Genomic DNA, 24,903 nt, shown 5'->3' with positions numbered 1-24,903 from the left:
TATTATAGTTGTTATTTTTTCTTAGAAGCCACACATAATAGCTGTATTTTCAAGAATATTAATTATTTGTCTATAACATAACGCTTTACATTATTGCTCAGTAACTTCTGAAAAAAAGGAGAAATTAGTGTTTGTACTTTAGATGATAATAAAAACTGCTGTGAAAATTGAAACAGTTACTTTTATAAGTTCCCCAGTGGACCTACATCGCTAGAAACCGGATTTCGATACCCATGTTTGCATGAACACAGATAACTCATTGTGTAGCTTTAAGTTTAATTACAATCAAAGAAACCACTGTATATATATGTGTGTGTGTGTATATATATATATATAATGTTTTTTTTTATAATACTTTCTATAATACGTTCAGAGATGTTGTATCTGGCGACGTGACATTTATGTTTTCGTCCAGAATATCTTAAATAACCGGATAACTGTTTAACAGATATTTTGTAGAAACAGCTTATGCAGGCATGATTTGTTGTCTTTTCTGAACAGTGTTTTCTTCTAATTGTGTTCGTTCTGTTGCCTGGGTAAAGTGGACAGCTCTTGTATGTCACTGACCTTTGTGTTTGTCACCTATTGCGAAGCTTGGATGCGACTTGTTTCAGATCTCTTTCTCGACGATCCTAGATCCCATGTTGATCGATTTTCTGCAATAAATACAAAGGATACCCTTGATTTAAAACATTGCAAATCTCCAATCTGAAAACAAGCTTTGAACTAACTGTGTTAATATTTTTCTTCAAAACGTGATGATTCTAATAAAAACAGGAACATTTTGGCGACATTACAATGTCTGCATAACGCCAAAGAATGTCTAAATATAGTTATGATACATATCGTTCCATTATAATACTGTTGTTCAGATGTGATTACCTGATTTGAATATTAAATGTCCTATCGATGTAATATTATGTACTCAACTTTCAATATACATCATTATTATTAGTGTATTTTTCTGGAAAAGTGTGTGTGTGTGTGTTTTTCGTATAGCAAAATCACAAAGGGTTAGCTGCTCAGCCCACCGAGGGAAATCGAACCCCTGATTTTAGCGTTGTAAATCCGGAGACATACCGCTGCACTAGCGGGGGACTTCTGGAAAAGACAAACGTTCAGGTGAAAACATGAATACATAGATTTTGATGTAACTAATTCGAGGTATGATTAAAAATATAACAAGTACCAACATTAACTGATTTTCGAAATACTTTGAAATAACAACACCGAATAGTTCTAAGTTTAAACTATGTTATTGGGTGTACAGCTACTGACACCATTAACAGAAATTATGTCCAACTCATAACTGACTGTATGTAAGTTTAAACACATTAAGCTTTTACTACGAAACATTATATCTTGACTAACTTAGTCCATTTAAGATAATTTGCATTTATTTTGGTGCTTAGATCATTCACATCTGGGTTATCTTTAAATGTGTGTTTTTGAGTTTGTTTTCGGAGTGGTTACTTTGATATTTATTGATTTGTTTGAGTTGAAAAGCTCAATGTCACTAAGGAAAATATTACTTTGTTTATGTGCTCTAATGTTGAAGTGACTGAATGTTCTCAGATGTTGTAAAACCACAAAATCAAGTTCTCTTATTTGATACTGATTCAACTGATTCAAGTACCCGTACGTGATATTAGCAAGTGTGAAAAGACGGTTTATAATACTAATAAAAAAAACAAAATTCCCTATAAAATAAGCCCACCTCACTTGCTACGTGAGTTAGAGATTCCAAGTGAAAGCTAAAGATATTATGTTACATAATGGGTGTTTTGTTGTCTACAGAGGAAAATTGAACCCTTAGTTTTAGTATTGTAAATCCGAAAACTGTTCCGATGTGTCAGCCACTCTACAGTTGTCCAGAGCATGCTTTTGTAAAGTTTGAAACATCTCCGTGGCTTGTAGAAATAATAAAACTACTTTTAACGATTTTTGTGTATGTATGTATGTAGACAAACGTATTAATTTTGAAGTTAAGGTTTGAAAACAATAATACAGAAACGAGAACGTCGTTTAACCATAGTTAAATTGAATGCAAATATGATGTCATTTTGTAGTTTATGAAATTTCAAATTGTGTGTAAGTACCTGTATTACTGAGTAGTGATAATGCATAAAGTTAATTATTGTTATGCCGACCCTGTATTCGTGGATGAAATAGTGAGGCTCATATCACATAGAAAAATATACCTCTAATAACAATTATAGCAACTTTTGGCGACTTGTATATCACGTACTTTTCTGGGTTTTTTTTAAGATTTTTCAAAGGATTATTTTTATTCTCTCTTTATTTCTTAACCAAACTTCCTCACTCACGATACATAGAACATTAACTAAAGAAACCTAGTCTCACGCCCTATCTGATTAGTGAATCTGACGTCACAAAGAAATGAAAGATAGGGTACTTTATGAATGACAGTGAATGTTATGATAATCACTCATTAATAGTTATGTTGCTATTTAAATGTTAATCACGAGATAACAATTTGCATTTCCCTTTGTATGCATACTTATTTTGTTATCTGCAGCTGTAAAACTTGCCAAGGGTCAAGAATTAAAAATGAATGTGAAAGAAAAGCACTGTGTCAAGCATGATTGAAAGGCATCCTGGTAGAAGGTAACAATTATGTCCTACTGAAAGGCATCCTGGTAGAAGATAACAATTATGTCCTACTGAAAGGCATCCTGGTAGAAGATAACAATTATGTCCTACTGAAAGGCATCCTGGTAGAAGGTAACAATTATGTCCTACTGAAAGGCATCCTGGTAGAAGATAACAATTATGTCCTACTGAAAGGCATCCTGGTAGAAGATAACAATTATGTCCTACTGAAAGGCATCCTGGTAGAAGATAACAATTATGTCCTACTGAAAGGCATCCTGGTAGAAGATAACAATTATGTCCTACTGAAAGGCATCCTGGTAGAAGATAACAATTATGTCCTACTGAAAGGCATCCTGGTAGAAGATAACAATTATGTCCTACTGAAAGGCATCCTGGTAGAAGATAACAATTATGTCCTACTGAAAGGCATCCTGGTAGAAGATAACAATTATGTCCTACTGAAAGGCATCCTGGTAGAAGATAACAATTATGTCCTACTGAAAGGCATCCTGGTAGAAGATAACAATTATGTCCTACTGAAAGGCATCCTGGTAGAAGATAACAATTATGTCCTACTGAAAGGCATCCTGGTAGAAGATAACAATTATGTCCTACTGAAAGGCATCCTGGTAGAAGATAACAATTATGTCCTACTGAAAGGCATCCTGGTAGAAGGTAACAATTATGTCCTACTGAAAGGCATCCTGGTAGAAGATAACAATTATGTCCTACTGAAAGGCATCCTGGTAGAAGGTAACAATTATGTCCTACTGAAAGGCATCCTGGTAGAAGATAACAATTATGTCCTACATTTAACGAGACCACATCAACTGAACTAACTGTTGGAAGATAATGATTACTACCAATCTGTTTTAGTATGAAAATCACGATATATAGACTATTGCAATACAATACATTGTAATACACCTCCAGATACATAATTATTCGAGGTGAATTATGTAACATGTAATTAAAAAATTAAGTTTAATCGTTTAGCCTAACTTTAATTTAGTGGTGTCGTGCATCAGAAGAAGAAATACAATTTGTTTAACTTACCTTACAAATAGGTTTATTATGGTTAAAAAGCACAAGGACAAACAAGTAATTCGAAACTGCCCGCCGTAGCTACATGTTCATGTTATGAATCGCGTCATTGAAGGTGTATGATATATCGAAACTTTTAATGCCATGCCTAACATGAATCGTACATAAGAAAAGTATCTTAACCCAAAACTTACATTTGATCCCATCAGCTTCTTAAACGTATTTTTAAACTATTTATGCACAGATCTCTTGTTGTTCCATAACTGTTTTTACTTACAAGGTCCCTAATAAATATACGTTACACCAAAAATATTGAATAAATGTTACACCAATATTGTAATTACAGATGGCTGAGTGCGTTACATTAAAATGAATTTGTAGCATCACCGCGTCGTTAAAGTCCACGTCGCCTTGTCTGGTTAGCTCCATCTAACGACTGTACATCTTGTCAATAGTCCTGTAGTGTAGCTTTAGTTGCAAAAGGCTCCTTCGTAAGGCTGTCCAAAGCGACCCACTCTTTCTTTCAGGCTTTCCTTAATCAAAGTTGGTGATTCCAGCACCTATTACGACAATCTGATTGCACCAAAACCCGTAGCTGGAGCATCCAGTGACTTGACGATTACGCCTTTATACGGAATAATATGAATGTATATATCATTCTAGATGGCCCCCTTGCAGTAATTTCGAGCACTAAAATTATCAATTTGTTGTTTAAAACATTACTAGTTTATGCTGTTTGTAGGTGTTCGATGGTAGAGCTGTAGTCCGACTGGAAACTTTATCTTCGTGAATCCATCGCTGTTGGCCTTGTTTCAGTATAAAGCTGTCTTTTCTATGTAGTACAAAGAGTCAAAAATACAAAGATGATATTAAGGAGAATTAGCCTTGCCCTTTTCACCTATGCTCCTGATCTCTAACTTGTTTCTGGCATAAGATCAACTTGTGATCATGAATCTTATCGAAAATACTTCGAAGAAATTGTTATCCACCTCCTTGAAAATGTGTTTCACCCAATAACGAGTAGAAAAGAGCACGAGTCTTCTTAAATTTATCAAGTTACATGTTTCATTGGATGTGACCAAATGCTGCCATATTTTCAGTTCACACAGTTTTCAACCATTGGTTTTCCTTTCCTGGATAAGTCGCATAAGGAACGTATGTCCCTTTTGCAGAGAGAAGTCCTTCTTCAGAACGTTGTATATTATTGTTTGGAACACAAGAAAGGCTTTTCTACGGTCCTTTTTTTTTGTCAATTATTAGCTATTATAAGACTTTGCACTCTGCTTAACACGGCTGGGATACGACTTGTTGCAAGTTTAAGTCTCTTTCTTATGGTGCTGTTATCCCAAAATGATCCACATTCCTTTGTTTTCCAGTGCTATTAAATACAAGGGTTGTCACCGATCCCAACATACTTTTGAGATCTGAGTGTAAGATTATTTTGGGTCGGAAAGAGCTGTTTCATACTCTTCCAAAAGTTGTGTGTTTTGGTAGCCTCACACTTCCTATGTAATACCAAACGATATCACAATGTATTTGTGATGCATAGAGTTCCATCGCGTCTTTATATTAGCTGTAATTGTCACGAGAGTTTCTGATTTGCATATTTAAAATAGTTTTAACATAACAAATTTAACTTTCTCTAATTCAACAAACTATCACGTATCACTTGTGTGTTTAACACAGAAATAAGTGATTTCACGTATTTTTTATGTTAACAGGCAAGAACATAAACTTTTTTCAATTTAATGTATTATTTAGACCCTATTAGTAGTTAACGGTATAAAAACAATCACATAACTTTAAGATTAATTCTCTATCTTGGCATATGTAATGTTCTATAGTGTATAAACGTTAAGTTTTTCATTTTACATCCGATCTCCAAGGTAAACAGCTGGAACTGCCTGTAACGGTAGAAAATGTTAATTCAGCGATTATTTTGATACTTGTGAAAATTAAAAAATACGAGAACCGCGAGAGTCGTATTACACACATATCCGTATAAGAACGAATTCTCCGATTGTTAAACTAGAAAGAAGTAAAATATCACACATTGATAGTAATCACTGCAGTTACAACATAATTTTAGTTAATTATTTGTTTGATGTTAAAACAAAGTTTCACAATGGGCTATTTGTACTCTGTTCACTACTGGTAATGAAACTCGAATTTTGAACATTATAATCAGTAGACTGATCACTGAACCACATGAGAACTGATCACATCGTTCTTTGTTTATGTTTTATTTGTTATGCTAATACATGAAAAATTTATAGTAAACGTTGAACCATACAGGTTAAATGCCACCTTTAAAATGTGTAAATATACGTACCAACCAATGAATAAATGAAATACTGGATGGAAGGGTTAGTTGATTGATAGATATATTATAGAAGACTAGTTGTTAGATAGACTGATAACCATATAAACAAAGTCATAAATAAGTAAATAGTAAGGTAGGCTTAGAGATAAATAGACTCGTGAATGTGTTATAACACGTTTATGGTTGTAGAATGAATATTGTTAGGCCTAATAAACCTACAGAAAGATAGACTACAGGCGATTAGAATGGTGTAAAGCACCTATGCCAGTGAAGCAATAATTCTTGTTAGGCCTAACAAAAGTCATAAAAACCAAACTTAATCAGTGGTCTTCTAGGGGAGTTGAGAGAGCGGTCCGCTCCAGCCGACAGTTAGGAGAAGGGTTGTCATCGGGAAAGTTGAAATACCAGTTCGAGTTTTTAAACCAAGTGAAAACATTGTCAAAGTAAAAAAAAAAGATTAAAAACGTTCAAACTATTACAACAACTTAATATTAATTATGATTTTTTTTATTTTGATGGTAATACAAAACTTACAAACAAAATATTAAATATTTGATAAAAATTATATCAAAAGGTGAAAGTTTGTTGATATTTTAGTCATTAGTTTGTTGAACACAGCCAGCTGGCTGCAACTGATATTCTAAGTCTTCTTCACTTGGTACTGTGACTCCACATACATTAAATAATCATGATAAAACATGAAGTCTTAATGTTTATAACAATATCATAGTACTTGTACCAGTGTCCAGTGATTTTTGACAATGTGGTATCATAGCGATATTTAAGTGTTTATGGTGGTGCCTGTGATTACTCGTTACCAGTAAAAAAAAAACAACCACATAGAAAGTCACACTTTGCACTAAACTCTAGACTTGACTTCTTTCCTACAACCATGACTACTGAAGTATCCATGATGTGTATAATTGAGTGAGTTTTTATTATGACCATGTGGTGATCTCACATGGTGGAAGTGATATGACTGCATGAGTTTTTAATGCAACTGCATGGTGATGTTAAGACAGAGAGGGTGATATTGTGACTGTATGGAGATGTGTTAATGCTTACATGTTTAATATAGTAAACACCGTTTCGGATGTACATCAACAACTTCAGTTCTATTCTATACTGAATTAGTACTAATGCTTATTGGCTTAGTCGTCTTAGTTTCAGAGATTTTACAAAGTCTAATGTAGTATCATTTTATATTTAATGTTATTAATACTTACTGCTTAATAAATAATGATGCTCATTATAATACCTAGCGTTATACTATACCATACTGAATTAGTGTTAATCCGATGGTATTAATTAATTGTCTCTGCTTGTTTGGGTTGATCTAATAACTCAATGGTTATCTGGTTGGATAAAGGTTTAGAACTACTTGTTTGAAGCTTTTTTGTTGTAATGTTTTTCAATTCTTTATTTACTGAATGTTAATTTTCATTTTGTCATTTCTGAGTAATTCTCATAGTTTTCTGCTTTTTTTAGGGGTCGTGCTTGCACTTATTCCCCACCCCCAAAAAAAAAATCACGTATCAGAGAGATTATCTCAAGGCTATGTTTGACTTTGAGCAAATCATTCTCTAAACCTTTGCAAAGTGCACTCATTTGGAAGAATTTATTTATGTGTAACTTTTTTGGAACCTTAGAGAATGTCTATTCCTTCTTTTCAATCTCACCTCATGAGAAATGCTGATGGAAAATGTGGACAGTATAGTCAAAATGTTTTCCCAAACAAGATAGAGTGTTTCTTATAAAGTTATGAATCCAGTAAAGGCAAATTTTGAAAGCTGACCTCAACTCTTGGGAAGAAATCCCAAAAGAAATTAATCTCACACAAAAGTATTTGCAAACAGTTGGAATCAGCCTTGAAAAGTATATTGTGAAGCTCAAAAACTGTTTCTTGAAGATAAATGTAATGTAATTGTGGAGAAGCCATTGATTACGCAACTACAAAGTGTGAGGAAATAGACATTTCTATGAAGAGAGAAAGGAAAGTTACAAAAAAGGATACTGGGACAGATGGCAAAGAATTCTGGTCTCACATAGCGAGGGAAAGTAAAAATGTATGAATACCTTTATTACTTTCATAAACAATTGGAGATTCGTTCTGTAATTCAGCCAAACACTTTGGTTGTTGCAAGAGAAGAAGAACTTTCAAAGTGTATTCCAAATTTTAGTCAGATTTTCGATTAATTCTCTGATTAAGATATCAGTGTGGAAATTGGAAGACTATGGAGGCATTTGGAAGCTGCCAAAATCAGCGTTGAAGAGGCAAAGAAATGGACGGCATTGCGGTTTTTGGAGTTTATTATGAAATGGAATTTTTGTTAATTTCTGCCAAGCTTGTCATTGTGTTTGAGATTCTTTTGGTTTTTCTGTGTGTCTGAGGCTTTATGTAAAAGAAGTTTTTTCCAAATTGAAACTGATAAAAACTTCTTTTGCTCGACTATGAGTCAGACAAGATTGATAGATCTGGCTTTACTTTCAATTTAACAGATCTGGCTTCACTTTCAACTCAACGTGAATGTACAAACAAGATCAATTTTGATGAGGTCATTGAACAATTTGCAGAAAGTAAGGATCAAAAGTAGAGACTGTGAATCCTCTCTATTTACCTTTGAAGAACAAATTGAGCATTGAGACTGGATTTTCTGTGTTTTATGTATAAAATAAAATACAGTATTACTGTTCACTGAATTTTTTAATATCCTGTATTTTTCTTATTTTCTGTTTTGTTATGGCAATATTGTACTGTTTTAAAATCTGCTTACAAACATAATATATTTTTCTGTGAGTTTAAATTTTAAAATCATTTATGGATGAGGGTTCCAAAGAAGGATTCGTCCTGGGTACCTAATACTTTAGGTACGCCCATGCACTTAATAAGAGAAATTTGTGTAGTTGTTGGATCACTTATACTTGGTATATCAAATCGGAAGTTCGTATTAAACACGTTTTATTAAAGCTATTTTTACTTACTTGTACGTAACACACGGTGGCTTAAGGATTTGGTGTAGTTACAGCTGTTACTAGTTGTACGTGGCTCATGGTGACTAATTGATTTGGTGTAGTAATATGTTATTGATATTTATCATTTTGTTTTGCTATGTACTACACATTTTTGTTAAATATATATATTCATTATGGTAATGTTTGATTGAACAACCTGCTGTGTCCACCTAGGGGAATCGAATCTCGGCTTTTAGAATTCTAAGTCCATAAACTTTTCGCTATCCTACAGTGAGACTCCATGACGGAAACATGTTAGGTTAAACTATGACACTTGATAAGTCGACAAATCTCTTTTAAAACTCAGAATGTGATGATAATAAATTGATTTCGAGCAACACCAAACCAGTCACGTCTATCTATTTTTTCTTAATGTTTGCAACTGATGGTATTTGCTTATAGAAATTATTGTCCTTTCGCCTGTCTAGAAATGATATTGCAATAAACAGAATCCCTGAATGAGAAGACATAGAATCTCATTTATTGCTACCTCGATGACGTCACTAGCGTTACGTCTGTAAACCAGTTCTTTTTAATTTTGTGATAGTAAATCATGGGCCGTTCATTTGAGATACCAAGGAAAAGCTGACAAATTCCGTATAGATATTACATTCCTATGGCATTTCCAGCTATAAATATCGGGTAATGCTATATCTAAAAACGTTTCGTGTTTGTTGTTCAATTGAACTATTTTGAACACTATCTCTAAACTACCATAAAAGGGAGTTACTTTTAAGCTGTTCGTTTTCCTTTCACGATTTCTATTTCATAAAATATGGAATTGAAGATAATTATGAAACTAATTAATTTCAGAGTTTCAATTTCCATTCCTTCACCTTTTAGAGATTTGGACGACATCAGAACAGATGTACAATTGCTTGCAATTAGCCTGCAAATTAGTTTTGTTTTGAATTTGGCACAAAGCTACGCGAGGGCTATCTCTGCTAGTCGTCTCTGCTAGACTAAAGGGAAGGCAGCTAGTCATCACCATCCACAGCCAACTCTTTGGCTACTCTTTTACCAACGAATAGTGGGATTTAAAGTGAAATTATAACGTCTCCACGGCAGAAAGATTTATTTGTTTGTTTGTTAATTTCACGCAATGCTACTCGAGGGCTATCTACGCTAGCTGTCCCTAATTTAGCAGTGTAAGACTAGAGGGAAAGCAGCTAGTCATCACCACCCACCACCAACTCTTTCGCTAATCTTTTACCAACGAATAGTTGGACTGGCCGTCAACTTTTAACGCCCACCACGGCTGGGAGTGCGAGTATGTTTGGTGTTTCGAACCTGCAACCCTCAGATTACGAGTGAGTGCCTTAACTACCTGGCTATGCCGGGCCTTTGTATTTGTGACAAATCTGCTAATGTTATCTTCCACCATACCTAATTCTGAAATACTGACCAGACAGCAGGTAGTAACCAGTATCAACACGACATCTTTGTCATAGAAAATTTTCGGTCTTATAACTCACTAACATCTTAAAGTGAAGAAAAATGATTGTTATATCGTAGTAGATATCAACACGGCAAGAAAAATGTGTTTGTTCAACATACAAAAAAAACATTTTCTGTGTGTGTTTATGTGTTTCTCTTAGAGCAAGGCCACATCAGGCTATCTGCTGAACCCACCGGGGAATCGAACCCCTGATTTTAGCGTTGTAAAACCGTAGACTTACCGCTGTACTAGCGGTGGGTGAACATATTTTATTATTTATAACACGTAACCATCTGATGCACAAGCCACATCAGGCTATCTGCTAAGCCCACCGAGGAGGAATCGAACCCCTGATTTTAGCGTTGTAAAACCGTAGACTTACCGCTGTACTAGCGGTGGGTGAACATATTTTATTATTTATAATACGTAACCATCTGATGCAAAGAAATATCAAGTTAGAAGCTCCAAACGTCGCTGTATTTACGTATATGCAGTTAAATTATCAAGAATTTTTTCCACAGATAGAGTTGTTCGCCCTAATGCGTTTTCAAACGCGGGAAACTTACATAGCATGAAAGGAAGTTATAACAAAAACATCTTTGGATATCTTGGAACCGTCATCACGCTCAGAACGTGAAAATAATTAGCAGAGTATTAATGCTACTTTGATTACTTTTGCTGTCGTTCATACATGCTTGTATGATCACGTGAGGACATCGCGTATTAACAAGAATTTCTACCCAGCAAAGATCAAGAAACTTATTAAAGGAATAATATTGTCTATAGAAGATACCGTTGAAAGATACTTTTGTCTGCGAGACCGGTGAAGTTAGGATGAGCAGCGACTCGGAGAAGCTTTGACAAGAGCGATGAAACAGCTTTCATTTCTTGCTTTATCTGCTTCAATAAATATGATAATTGAATGCGTAGAGTGTGAAAATGGCATATACAATAAACAAGTCACTTCTCTATAAGTCGGTTGGAACAATCAGACAGAACTATAAAAAGAGAAATACTCCAACAACTAATATTAGACGGTCATGTCTAATGCTATTGAATTTTGTTTGTTTGTTTGTTGAATTCCGTGTAAAGTTATCCAAGGAATATTCGTGCATTTCGTCTCGGGCCCGGCATGGCCAAGTGTGTTAAGGCGTTCGACTCGCAATCCGAGGGTCGCCGGTTCGAATCCCGGTCACACCAAACATGCTCGTCCTTTCAGCCGTGAGGGCGTTATAATGTGACGGTCAATCCCACTATTCGTTGGTAAAAGAGTAGCCCAAGCGTTGGCGGTGGGTTGTGATGACTAACTGCCTTTCCTCTAGTCTTACACTGCTAAATTGCGGACGGCTAGCGCAGATAGCCTTCGAGTAGCTTTGCTCGAAATTCAAAAACAAACACTTCTTTTTGAAAAATATTGAATCTTTTTTGTGTTCTCTGACCGAAAACTGTTTTAATTGCAAAATTTTAAACTCGTGTCAGATGGTTTTGATTCTGATCAAACAGGTTCAGTGTTTATCCAAGAATACGTAGCTAAAGAAGTCAGTGTAGGCTTTAAAATGGGTTTAGTGGGTTTTAAAATGTTAACTAATACTGTATCAATTCATGGTCTTTCAAAGATTTTTTCCCACTTCCTACGAAACGGTTTTAGAATATAAACCACATTACGTTTACGTATGTACTTCCAATGATAACAATGGGGTTTATTTACTTGTGAATGCAATTTAAATAAGGCCTAAACATTATGGAAATTTTGCTGGAATTATTTCCACTAATAAAGGAAATTACGTAAGAGTAATTCTATTTACACATTAAAATATTCTAAAGTGAGTGGTGTGAAAACATCACTAACAGCAAAGGCGCTTAGCTCTTGAATCGGTTCTTTTTATAAGTTTTGGTTTACGAATGTGCACATACCCAATTGGAGCAAAATATTAAAGTAGCTGCGTTAATTACTGTTGTACTTATTCTTCCTGATAGATATAGGTATCTTATTTTAATTAGAAGTTTATAATAAGGACATATGTTAATTATCTTGACGCAACTTAGGCATTCGACTCACAACTTGCTGGTTGTGGGATCGAAACTCGTCACCGAATATGTTCCTCTCTCAGTCGAGGGAGTTTTAAAATGTGGCACTGTGTCTCACTTTCTTCGGTTTAGTTAGAACTTCGCAAAAAGCCACATGAGTTCTATATTCACTAGCCGTCTCTAATTTAGCAGTTATCGGCTAAAGGAAAGACAACTTATCAACACCATCCACCGCCAACTCTTGAGCTACTCTTTTAAACGAACAATGTTATTTACAACAAAGTTTAACGCCCCACGGTTGAAAGGACGTGCATGTTCGGTGTGACGGAGATTCGAATCTTCGAACCACAGATTACGAGTCCAGCACCATAACCACCATGCTATTCGATGGTGAAGATTAGCTCACTAATTGGTATTTGGTTGTCTGTCACTTCAAAATTAGGGATTATTGTGACGAAATGTACCAGTAATGAAATAATGTAAGGACATATTCATATGACTGAGTCTTTATTTCAGAGAATACCTATAACCATAATATAGTGCCTCCAGTGACACAGCGGAAAGTCTGCAGGCTTATAATGCTAAAATCCAGGTTTCGATGCCCGTGGTTGGGACAGCACAGATAAACGATTGTGTAGCTTTGTGCTTAACAAATAGTAATATTTTAAAACAAAATAATAATTAATGACAGACTGATAGTATGAGGATTGGCTGAAAGAAACTCATTATGTTTATCTGACTGGGGCATTAATATAGTAATATAATTTATAGTTGTTATACACATTTAATATCTGAAAGTGGGAGTACTTGATACCCACGGTTTTATCTCAGAACTAAAAGTTACAACTCATAAAGAGCCACGAGAGACTGGCGGGTGTGCCGCGGTGTTTTTTAAACACATTCGACTTTCTTGGGATTTTACAAGCAAGTCGAACGCATCAGTTAATAAAAGTTACTATAGAGACACTCTGAAACCTTCCAAAACATTCGATGGTTTTCACTGAACTCGAGCACTGAGAAGTTCATACTTAAATTTCATTATCGACTGCAACGGTTCGACTGTTAGTTTAATTGTGGCGCAACACGCGCTTCGTACGTCATAAATGATGCATCAAACAATCAAACTGCTTTCTGGAACACGTTCTCATTCTGCGGTAAGCTACAGCTGCTACGCTGTAGGTAGGAATTTTATATTAACTGCAGAACTTCGTGTTTATCGTGTATGAATTAGGTTTTATCATTTATCCATGGAAAATATTTAAGTAAGTCTGGTGCTGCAAAGGAGAATGTGTTGAATCAAAAGCAAGGAATCAAACGAAAGTACAAACACGAATACATCGAATACGGTTTTATCGCTTTGGAATCGGAACATTCTCAATTACCATTCTGCCTACTCTACAATGCAGCTTTATCGAACGAGGCGCTTGTTCCAAGCAAACTGAAGAGACACTTGGAAACAAAACATTCAGCTGTAAAGGATAAACCAAAAGAATACTTAGGGAATCTCGCGGCTCAACAATATGAACAATCAAGGAAGCTTGTGAACTACATGAAGCTGCCCGAAAAAGGATTGATTGCAAGTTATAAGGTAGCTCAATTGTTGGCAAAACGCAAGAAAGTGCATACGAGGCCGAATCAGTCATTGCGCCAGCGTTAGCAATCATCGTTGAAACTATGCTTGGAACGGGTGCCGTCAAAAAGGTTAAGCAAGTTCCTCTGTCCAATGACACAATTTCGCGCAGAACTGTAGAATTGTCGTCGGATTTGAAAGATCAAGTTTGCGAACACTTCGAAGCTCCTGAAGATGAATTGTCTCTGTTATGGTCTCTTCAAGTTGATGAGTCTACTGACGTTAGTGGAAAAGCTCAAGTTCTGGCTTTTGTTCAATTTATAAAAGATGGAAAAATCGTAAATGAATATTTATTTTACAAAGATTTAAAAAATACAGCGAAAGGCCAAGACATTTTCGAGTTGGTGAATGAAAACATTTTGCTCTTCAAATTACATTGGAATAACTGTGTCAGCGTTTGCACCGATGGCTGTCCTTTAATGTAAGGAAAAAAGAAGAGATTTGTCACTCTGGTGCACCAACAAAATCCAAACATTAGGACTGTTCCCTGCATGATTCACAGAGAGACGCTCGCCTCCAAATATTTGCCGAAAGATTTGCAGTCTGTTATGAATCAAGTTATTCAAGTGGTCAATTTCATCAAGTCTCGGCCACTTCAATCTCGACTTTTCTTTCTTCTCTGTGAGGCGATGGATTCATACTACAAAAAGCTACTGTATCACACTGAAGTTCGATGGCTTTTAAAGGACAGGTGTTAAAGCGTCTTGTCCAACTAAATACTGAAGTAATTTCTTTTTTGGAGGTTAAGGAAGCAGGTTTTGAATTTTCTTTTCGTGGTGAGATCTGGTGGCTGAAGGTTCAATTTCTCTCCGACTTGTTTGACAAATTACATTCTCTGAACTTAAGTCTTCAAGGACCATCTGAAAACAATATTACTGCAACGTCCAACCTGAAGGCCTTCGATAAAAAGGTGACGCCGTGGAAGAATAAGATCTCGAAAGGAGTCCTTGATTGCTTTCCTGTTGTTAACGAATGTCCGTCAAAGAAGAAAATCGTTCCTCAAATTTTGAACACACTAAAACACCTACAGTTCGCACTAAAACATTACTTCCCGTCACTTGCTGTCGACGAATACAACTGGGTGACCTATCCATTCGGAATCAACGAGACAACAAATCTTACAACTGAGGAGGAAGAACAGCTCATTGATTTACAAAACGACAAATTTTATCAGTCATTGTTTCTCGAAAAGAGCTTGGATGAGTTTTGGATCTACATGAATAAATTTCGCGCAGAATTCATATCCTGTAATCAGATCAAAAGCAGTTGAAGTTCTGCTTTCATTTGCATCTTCGTGGTTTTGCGAAATTGGATTTTCAGCATTGACTGAAATTAAAGCCAGAAAGAAAGAGAGGCTTCTTACAGTCGATGATGAAATGCGAGCTTCAATTTGATTTGCTCTCGGAAGCAGGCACAAGTGTCACATTGAAAACATATGTAAAAATAAAAAATTTTGATTTTTCTGCTATACCACAAAATCGTTAAAAAGCTTTAGAACGACACTCACGGCCAAAGCAAGCGATAGTATAGTCAGTGTGCAGATGACATTAATATCGCTTGCTTTAGCCGTGATTTTCGTTCTTAGGCTTTATAAGTTAACTCTTCTCGTGTTACGTTTTCGTTCTAAGGCTTTTTAAGTTAACTTTTCTGTGTTACGTGTATCTCAACGTGATGCACAATGACATTATTATCGCTTGCTATGGCCGTGATTTTCGTTCTAAGGCTTTTTAAGTTAACTCTTTAGTGTTACGTGTATCTCAACGTGATGCACAATGGCCTTATTATCGCTTGCTATGGCCGTGATTTTCGTTCTAAGGCTTTTAACGCTTGCCGCATAACGTGTATCTAAAAAAATCGTTAAGGCTTTCCAGGTGTGCCGCGAAATTTTTCAGATTGTCGCAGTGTGCCGCAAGTCAGGAAAGGTTGAGAACTATTGATTTAAATATTAGTCAAGAACAAAACTCACGATGGAATGGGTAGGAGAGACATTATCTGTTTATCTGTCACGGTTTTCCCCACAAGTGTTAGGCTTATCACTTTGCAACTTGAAAGCCTCCTTGAATTGGTGAAAAGCAAATTGTGATTGGAGAGATAAGTTTGTAACTGTTTTAAATTTAAGTCATTAGGAATGTTCTGTAATTGTTGTAACTATTTCTTTCGTATTTAATTTTGGAAAAGTAAATTGACAATCTTAAAAATAATACAGTTCAGCATCGGTTTGTTTGTTTTTGAATATCGTGCAAAGCTACTCGAGGGCAATCTGCACTAGCCGTTCCTAATTTAGCAGTGTAAGACTAGAGGGAAGGCAGCTAGTCATCACCACCCACCGCCAACTCTTGGGCTACTATTTTACCAACGAATAGTGGGATTAACCGTCACATTGTAACGTCCCCACGGCTGAAAGGGCGAGCATGTTTGGTGTGAGGGGGATTCGAAACCGTAACTCTCGGATTACGAGTCGAACGCCTTAACCCAATTGGCCATGCTAGGCCAATCATAGAAGTAATGGAAAACAAAGAAACTAGAGTAACTTGTAGGTGTTCAACATATTCTCATTGACGGGTTATAATTCTAAACGCAATTTTATCTCAATACGGGTATATTATTATAACGTATATTACAAGTTAATACAAAACTCTAAATATAATTTTTTAAACTGTTTTTGACACGCTTGTTATACTATTCTAAATTTTAGTTCTACCCCAGGTTTTCAAACGTCGAACATGCAGTTAAATGAAAGTTAAATAAGTTAGATGGTGACCTAATCAAACTGTTAAAAACAGTATTGAACAAAATGTTTGTTGAGATTAACCAATTATGAACTATAAAATAAAATAAAAGATGTAGCGGTTGTTGTTGTTGTCTTGAGAATAAGGTGCTTCATAAAAAAAAGGATTTCCATAATTTGGCGAGTTGATCAAATAAATGACAAACAGAGTTTAATTATAACAATAGCAAGGTAATTAATGCATGTGGGTTATCAGAATTTAATTTATAATTTTAATGACAATAACAGTATACTGTAAAGGTAAAAGGGTTTCTCTGTTACGGTTAGTCCCCCGCTAGTATAGTGGTAAGTCTACGGATTTTCAACGCTAAAATCATAGGTTCGATTCTCTTCGGTGGGCTAGGCAGATGGCCCGCTGTGGCTTTTCTATAAAAAACAAACACACAAATTGTTATGGTTAATCAGTGTGTTGCGTTAAGTACGCAATGAGCCTTTGCTAGTAATTAAGGCAATTAGGATTTTAGGCTACATCTACATCATGTAATCGTACAGGTTACTGTTTAAGCCTTATTTTGATTATTGTATTCAGTCTTTGGCTGCTTAAGAAGAAAACTGAATTATACTTACGTTCAATAGCAACATGTTGTTGAAAATATCAATAATTCTAGTTCTATGATTAGTATTCAAAGAGAGACTTGCTGTTTCTGTTAACGTACTTTTTCCTCATTTTCTGTTGTACTATTTCAGTGGTATATGTTTAGTGTTTTCATTTATATGCGCAATAATAAACAGAGGAAAGATTGCAAGCCCTGAGTGTGTACAATAAGAGTACAATGTTGTTTAGGCCTACACTGATGTTGTGGATACTTAGATTATGTTGTCTTTTCACCATGATGGTTGTATGAATAATCAGGTCCTGTAAGCTCAAGCTAATATTAGACTTGTTATATTACTACATTGTTTCCTGTAATGACCGGTAGATCTAACATTACATTTATTATAATTTTAAATATTTTTTCATTCCTTCGTAATGTTCAAGTTGGTTGCCCAAACTGACGCCTATCGTGATAATCTGGTTTGTAACGCAACGACAATTAAAAACATTTGCTGCCACTACAATGTGTGAATATGTTATGGTGGTAAGTTCAGTCACAGACAGTTGCCACATTTGGGAGACGTCGTTGTACAAATACATCAATTTTTGTACAAGTAGTAAAGTGTTCCTCTTCACGAAATAAAATTTATAACGTTGAATGTATAAAAAAGTCAATAAAACAACATATAGAGTCTAGAAATGAAAGGCAGCTTATAGCTGCCAGCAGACTGACCAGTTTGACTTCAGCTGGCATTTCTGTTTTGACAGATCAGTTAAACTACAGAAGATGCCTCACCAGATTTAAGGTGTTAATGTTGTCCATGATTCTAATTGTTGATACTAAACCTTTATAGCAGGACTAGAAAGGGATTGTCAACCATTGTTTGCATCATATTCACATGGGGCTGTACAGATCCTGTTCACAAACGTATTATCTTATACTCCAGAATGTAATAGTTAAGCATTACATAGTAAGGTACTAAAACCACAAGCTAAAAGCTTTTAGACTCTACCTCTGCTGGAAAACAAAAACACCTAACATTAGTTCTGCTACTGGTTTTAATGTGATATATTTTAGCTGTTGTAATTTTAAGGAACTTTTGTTTTAGTGATGTCTATTTCATTACTATCATCTTTACATTTTCAAGTCGTCCAAGGTAGATTATTCAGTAAAACTATAATTGTTTTATGTGACAATTTCTGTCATTCTTTTGTTTTAATTTGTAGCAATTTTACTTAAAAATTCATTGCAGGTTGTAGTGTTTAGGTTTATTTTGACAAATACATCAACTGATATTTTTTTATTATTTTGGTGTATACATGTAAGTACACAACTAAATAACATTAACAAATTTACTTAAAGCAGCAATCAGGAAAACCTGATACACACAACATTAAACATGAAAGAATTTAAACAATTCTCTGTTTACATAAATTGAAATTTGATTCTAACAAAAGTAAAAGCAAGCGTAACATGCTCTGATATTCAAATCATTTATGGGAAGTGGATAATGTTTCTTAGCATGCATTTCAGTTTTTAAAGTTACTTATTCTAATCTTTAAACGCACGTATTTGCACAACTTACTGGAAAGTAGAATAAAATGAATACGTTGTAACCATAAACCCCAGAAAACTTATTCATATAGTCATCGCTGTATTCTTATGTCAGTAATCTACATATGTGTAATGATATAATTGTTGCAATAGGTCTATTCTTTATTACTAGGAGTGAAGGATAGACCACTTATTGGAAGTAAAGTATATGTGCTATTACACACTTATTATTTTTATACTATTATTTCGACATGCACACTTTGAATTATTACACTTATTAACAGCAGGTTATGTAAGTATTTATACACCTATTAACAGCAGGTAATGTAAGTATTTTTACACTTATTAACAACAAGTAATGTAATTATTATTTCACTTATTAACAGCAGGTAATGTAAGTATTTTTACACTTATTAACAGCAGGTAATGTAAGTATTTTTACACTTATTAACAGCAGGTAATGTATTTTTACACTTATTAACAGCAGGTAATGTATTTTTACACTTATTAACAGCAGGTAATGTAAGTATTTTTACACTTATTAACAGCAAGTAATGTAAGTATTTTTACACTTATTAACAACAGGCAATGTAAGTATTTCTTCCAATATTATGAACAAATGCTGTAGTTTTTTATTTAGACTTTTTTTCTGGATATTAAATTAACCCAGCTTGTTTTTATTATACCTATGTGAATTTCAAGACATTACTTTGGTTTTGTGTTAAACAAATGTGCAAATTTGGACTTAAAAAAGTCAAACATACATGCGACTTTTTGATGTTATACATGTATATGTATGTGTGCTACAATTTGTGATTTGTTTTATCAGAATTTACTAGGTTGAAATGAAAGTTACAGCTAAATATTATGATTTATCCAAGCCCGTTACCTTGGCTGTGATTTTACTAGACAGTAGATATGGACAGTGGGAGTTTCGTTAATACATTTATGCGCGTCACTAATTAGATAACAAGACGTTTGGCTACTCTAAGAGAGTCATAGCTGATGAAATTGAAAAAGACATTGTCACATTTAAGATAGTTTTGTATGATTCTGTCCGTGATATATTTACAAATTATTTTTTGAAAATATTGATTTCAGCAGTTACATTTGTATTTCTGTAGAAAGTACACATTTTAAACTAATCTATGATACACACTGTGATGCAGTTGGCATGATTGTATTATTTGCATATTATAAACAATGAATGTTGTCAAAATAAACATGTCTATATTGGTAAAATTTATCCAAAAATATTGTTTCCTTGAAAAATATAAACAATGTTTAGATATCCTGGCTGGTTAAATGTTCAGTTAATTTTGTTACAAAACAGATTTTGATTCGTCTCAAATGTAACAAATGTTTCGCAAATTTAAAGACAAGTAGATTTATAAAACTGAAACGGAAGGACTATGTGATTTTTTATGTATTCAAAACAAACGTCATATTTGAAATTTGTATGAAACAGCACGAAAAGTTAACTGGTAGTTTTAAAATACAACTGGAAGTCTTAAATAAGTTTGAAAGCATCATAAAAAACTAAAACACTGTGGAGTCCTGGTTTTGATAACAGGCTAAAATGCACCATTTAATTTTTAAAAGACCAGTTTTGACAGTGTATTTATTTATCAAGCATAGCAATTTCTTTTCATGACAGATGTAAAACTTTAACAAGTGGTTAGTGTTTTCGTTTGTCACTTAAATAACCCTCATGCTTCATACAGTCCTTGGTATGATTTATATTTATATCCTATTCACAAGTTTAATTGCTTAAATCATCTGTTGTCTTTTTTTTTTTTTGCTTCAAGGCTGTTTTTTTTTTACTGAAAACCTAAAAATCTCAAGTCCTATAAGAAATTTTTCTATTTAGGTAAGAAGTTGTGTGTTTATTTTGATATCAAATATAATGTGTAGAAGTTGTGTGTTTATTTTAATATCAAGTATAATGTGTAGAAGTTGTGTGTTTATTTTGATATCAAGTATAATGTGTAGAAGTTGTGTGTTTATTTTGATATCAAGTATAATGTGTAGAAGTTGTGTGTTTATTTTGATATCAAGTATAGTGTGTAGAAGTTGTGTGTTTATTTTGATATCAAGTATAATGTGTAGAAGTTGTGTGTTTATTTTGATATCAAGTATAATGTGTAGAAGTTGTGTGTTTATTTTGATATCAAGTATAATGTGTAGAAGTTATGTGTTTATTTTGATATCAAGTATAATGTGTAGAAGTTGTGTGTTTATTTTGATATCAAGTATAATGTGTAGAAGTTGTGTGTTTATTTTGATATCAAGTATAATGTGTAGAAGTTGTGTGTTTATTTTGATATCAAGTATAATGTGTAGAAGTTGTGTGTTTATTTTGATATCAAGTATAATGTGTAGAAGTTGTGTGTTTATTTTGATATCAAGTATAATGTGTAGAAGTTGTGTGTTTATTTTGATATCAAGTATAATGTGTAGAAGTTGTGTGTTTATTTTGATATCAAGTATAATGTGTAGAAGTTGTGTGTTTATTTTGATATCAAGTATAGTGTGTATAACTTCTGTTTGTTATAACTCCTTGTTAACTCGTATTCACATCAGGAAATATCGATTTTGCACAGCTGTGCAGTAGTAGAAACAAACTGTAAGAGTTTCGGTAATCGTATCTTTCAACCTTCTCGTATTTTATATTTATTTTTAATATTATTCTTTTGAGAACATTTCTTATAAGTTGTAAGGAGGTTCAGTGCGTCATGTTGAAACAACTTTGGAGTATCACCACCACATTGTTACAGTTCCTATCACAGTAACTTGTTATGCTCTATTTGACAACCGCACATTTTGAAAACGGCCCTGTAGCGTAATTTAAATTGCAAGATGGAAGGTTGCCATATCGAAATCACTCAACTCCACTAGAATGCTTTCCCATAATTCATTTCGTCCTCTAATAGTCCAATTGTTCAGAAATCTATGGGTGCTGCGTCCGTAAACGTAACCTATTTACATTCTTATGAATTAATGTGGACGCCAGATTCATCGTCCAGGTGATTGAGATATGCGACTGTAGTTGGAGCAGTTTATTACACATGACTCGTGTGTCACTTTTCCAGACAGAGATCACTTTTAATTTTGTAGCGTACTATTTCCTGAATGAAGTGGCTGACATTTTCAGTAAATTTTATATTTATGGATTCTCGCCTGTCACACGTTGCCACAATTTAATTATCACAACTGGAGAACGACTTGTTGCGGGTTTCTTTTTGGGTAGTCCGGTATTCTCAAGTTCATCCATATTCTTTAGATTCGCCTTTAAATACAGGGGATATGTTCCCATCTTGAGAACATCTGAACACATTTTTATGATCTGAGTGTATGAATACTTTACGATTAGAAAAATTGTTACACACTCTACTTATAATCGATCAATTTTCGATGGCATCACGTAACGTATGAAAGTCAAACAATTTCAAAATGTAGGGCTATTACATGACGTTCTACCGCGTCGTTGTACTAACCATAACTGTAACGTGGTTTGTTCAGAATTTTGCGCCAAACTACCCGAAGGCTATCTGCGCTAGCCGTCCCTAATTTAATAGTGAAAGACTAGAGAGAAGGCAGGTAGATAATCGATACCACCCATCGCCAACTCTTGAGCTACTATTTTTACCAACGAATAGTGGGATTGACCGTGACTTATAACGCCCTCATGGCTGAAAGGATGAATACGTTTGGTGAGATGGTGATTTGAACCCGTGACCTTCATATTTCGACTCAAGCGCCCTAACCACCTGGGCACAATAGTAACGTGACATACTGGCTAAATATAACGAATCTAAATCTCCATATTTAATTACCACGACAAAACCCATACTTTATTCACGCGCTGTTTGTGTTAAAAATATTTTTGCGCGTATTTGAAATACATTTCAGATAATAATAAAAATAACTTAACGACTGATATAAACTTGTATGTATACTCGATGTATTAATTTGTCAGACTTTTCATCATTGCTTTATTTCTTCAGCCACGAAAAGAAAATTCTGTAATAATCTGGGATGCTGTAGGGCATTTCGGTTACGTCGTACGTACCCGCGTCCATAATACCCAATAAAGATAATTAATAATTAGTATTTAATGGTATTATAATACATGTAAGAGAGCGTGAGCTGGCATTGTTTTATACTGACGTAAATGACTGAGAAAAGGGGGCATAAAATATGGGCGTAACAAATCATCAACAACAATGAAGTAACATTACATTTCACAATCGACCGTAAATCTTGGTTTTAATTAAACAATTCTGACTGAACAATTTTAAGATTCTATTCATTTCTAATCACGTTTAGAATTAATTTTCAAGAGGGAACAGTTCGATATTGACAAGGAATTTCAATTATATCTGAAATTAGTGTAGCAAGGCTTAACTCATACGTTTTTATATCGCCTGGTTTCTACAAGAACTGACACTAAATGTACGAAAGTGTGCTTACATCAAGTCAATGATTTTTTACCTCCACGTTTAGTTATACACGTTTAACTGTTAGGTTAATGAATGGTTAGAACATGTCACATTATCTGAGGGCATTTCTTCATTTTGAGAAATCGGTAAGCACTAGCGTATATATATATATAAGTATATCCATAAATTAAATCCCTAATTAATGGAATTTCTTATCATCCATTAATTAATTTTCACAAACTGGAAATTAATCCTGAAAAAGTTTAAAGGAAAATCAATCCTAACGTAGTATTTTAAGAAATGTTTTGATGAAAAGTGGAAGGAAAGTTAAGTAACTGTTGATGTTTGGATACACAACCCTGATAAAGAAAACTAAAACTGACCCAAATGGTTTTTACATTCTGGTGACTGTATCAAACGCTATATCGAACATGTGTATCAGTAAGCAAAATTACTACAATGATATCTTGTCTCTGTTCAGAAAACTGTGTAATTAATTGTAAAGTTGTTTCACTAATATCATTGTTAAGATTTATAGGAGTGCCATAGCCTTGTACGTAGGCTGTTTTACTTGAAGCTTTGGTCTCGGGATCGAACCCCGTCAGTATAAATTCTTATCTTCTCAGTCATGAGAGTGTTGTAGGGTGAAGACTAACCTCTCTGTTTTGTTAGTAAAGAGTTGTCAGATGTGATGACGAGTTATTGCTACCTTCCCATTGGTCTATCTATTTCATGTTAGGGGCAGATAGCTCATACAGCCCTCGAATGGCTTTACGGAAAATTCAACCAAACAGTTATAAATGACTTATTAACTTACGTGATAGCAGGGATTATTGAATGGAATAATATTAGTTCAATATTTAGGTTCTTTGTGCCTCAATTTTTTAAAACAAAATTTCTTATCTGCTAAAATATTATAGCAGAAAAAAAGTTTTTGCTTGTTTTGCCATCTGGCGGTAAGTAATGTGAACAGTTTTTAGTTTCGGTGCTATTTGATTTCCTTTCTCATATACTGTTAACAGTTATTTTTTATACATTCACAATGCTCCAAGCACATCCCAGAAACGTATCAGTTTGAAAACAAAAACAAAAAAACATTAAGATGAAATTAAGTCATTTTGTAATATTAACGTTTTATTCTTTTCTTATCAGAAAACCAATCCAAAAAGCAATCAAGGTTTTCACAAATAATGGAGAAACGAGAACATTGCATGGCTTACCAGACTGGGATGTAAGTAGAAGGTTTGATCTAGTTTTGACTTTAATACTTTAATCAGTCTTTATACGCAAATCATTTTGTTTTTATTGAGGCTTTTGCTAAACAATAATAATCAACACTGTGCATGCTTATTTTACTCAAGTAGAAATGTTGTGCTTTGTAATTACCATTCACGAAGCAGAGTAGAAAAATGATAGCTTTTTTTTTATCGGGCTGGTAGTTACCAATCATGAAGTGAAAAAAGTGATAAACCTCGTGGTTATCAATCAAGAT

General features: G+C 34.3%; 1 protein-coding gene across 3 annotated transcripts in view; it reads left to right on the top strand.

Moving 5' to 3' along the window:
• LOC143256603 (eye-specific diacylglycerol kinase-like) overlaps positions 1-24,903 on the top strand; it is an 83,302-nt gene that overhangs the window by 6,023 nt on the left and 52,376 nt on the right. For all 3 annotated transcript variants that reach the window (XR_013031421.1, XM_076514019.1, XM_076514021.1), the window contains exon 2: positions 24,564-24,642. Coding sequence is in view for 2 of the 3 variants with exons in the window: in XM_076514019.1 (XP_076370134.1) it covers positions 24,564-24,642 (79 nt within the window). In the remaining variant the exon portion in view is untranslated. The remainder of the gene's footprint in view (positions 1-24,563; positions 24,643-24,903) is intronic.

This window comes from Tachypleus tridentatus, chromosome 7 (assembly GCF_004210375.1).
Source record: "Tachypleus tridentatus isolate NWPU-2018 chromosome 7, ASM421037v1, whole genome shotgun sequence".
Classification (NCBI taxonomy): Eukaryota; Metazoa; Arthropoda; class Merostomata; order Xiphosura; family Limulidae; genus Tachypleus; species Tachypleus tridentatus.
Note: the sequence above shows the minus strand (reverse complement) of the source record. Positions and strands in the feature narration are given on the sequence as shown.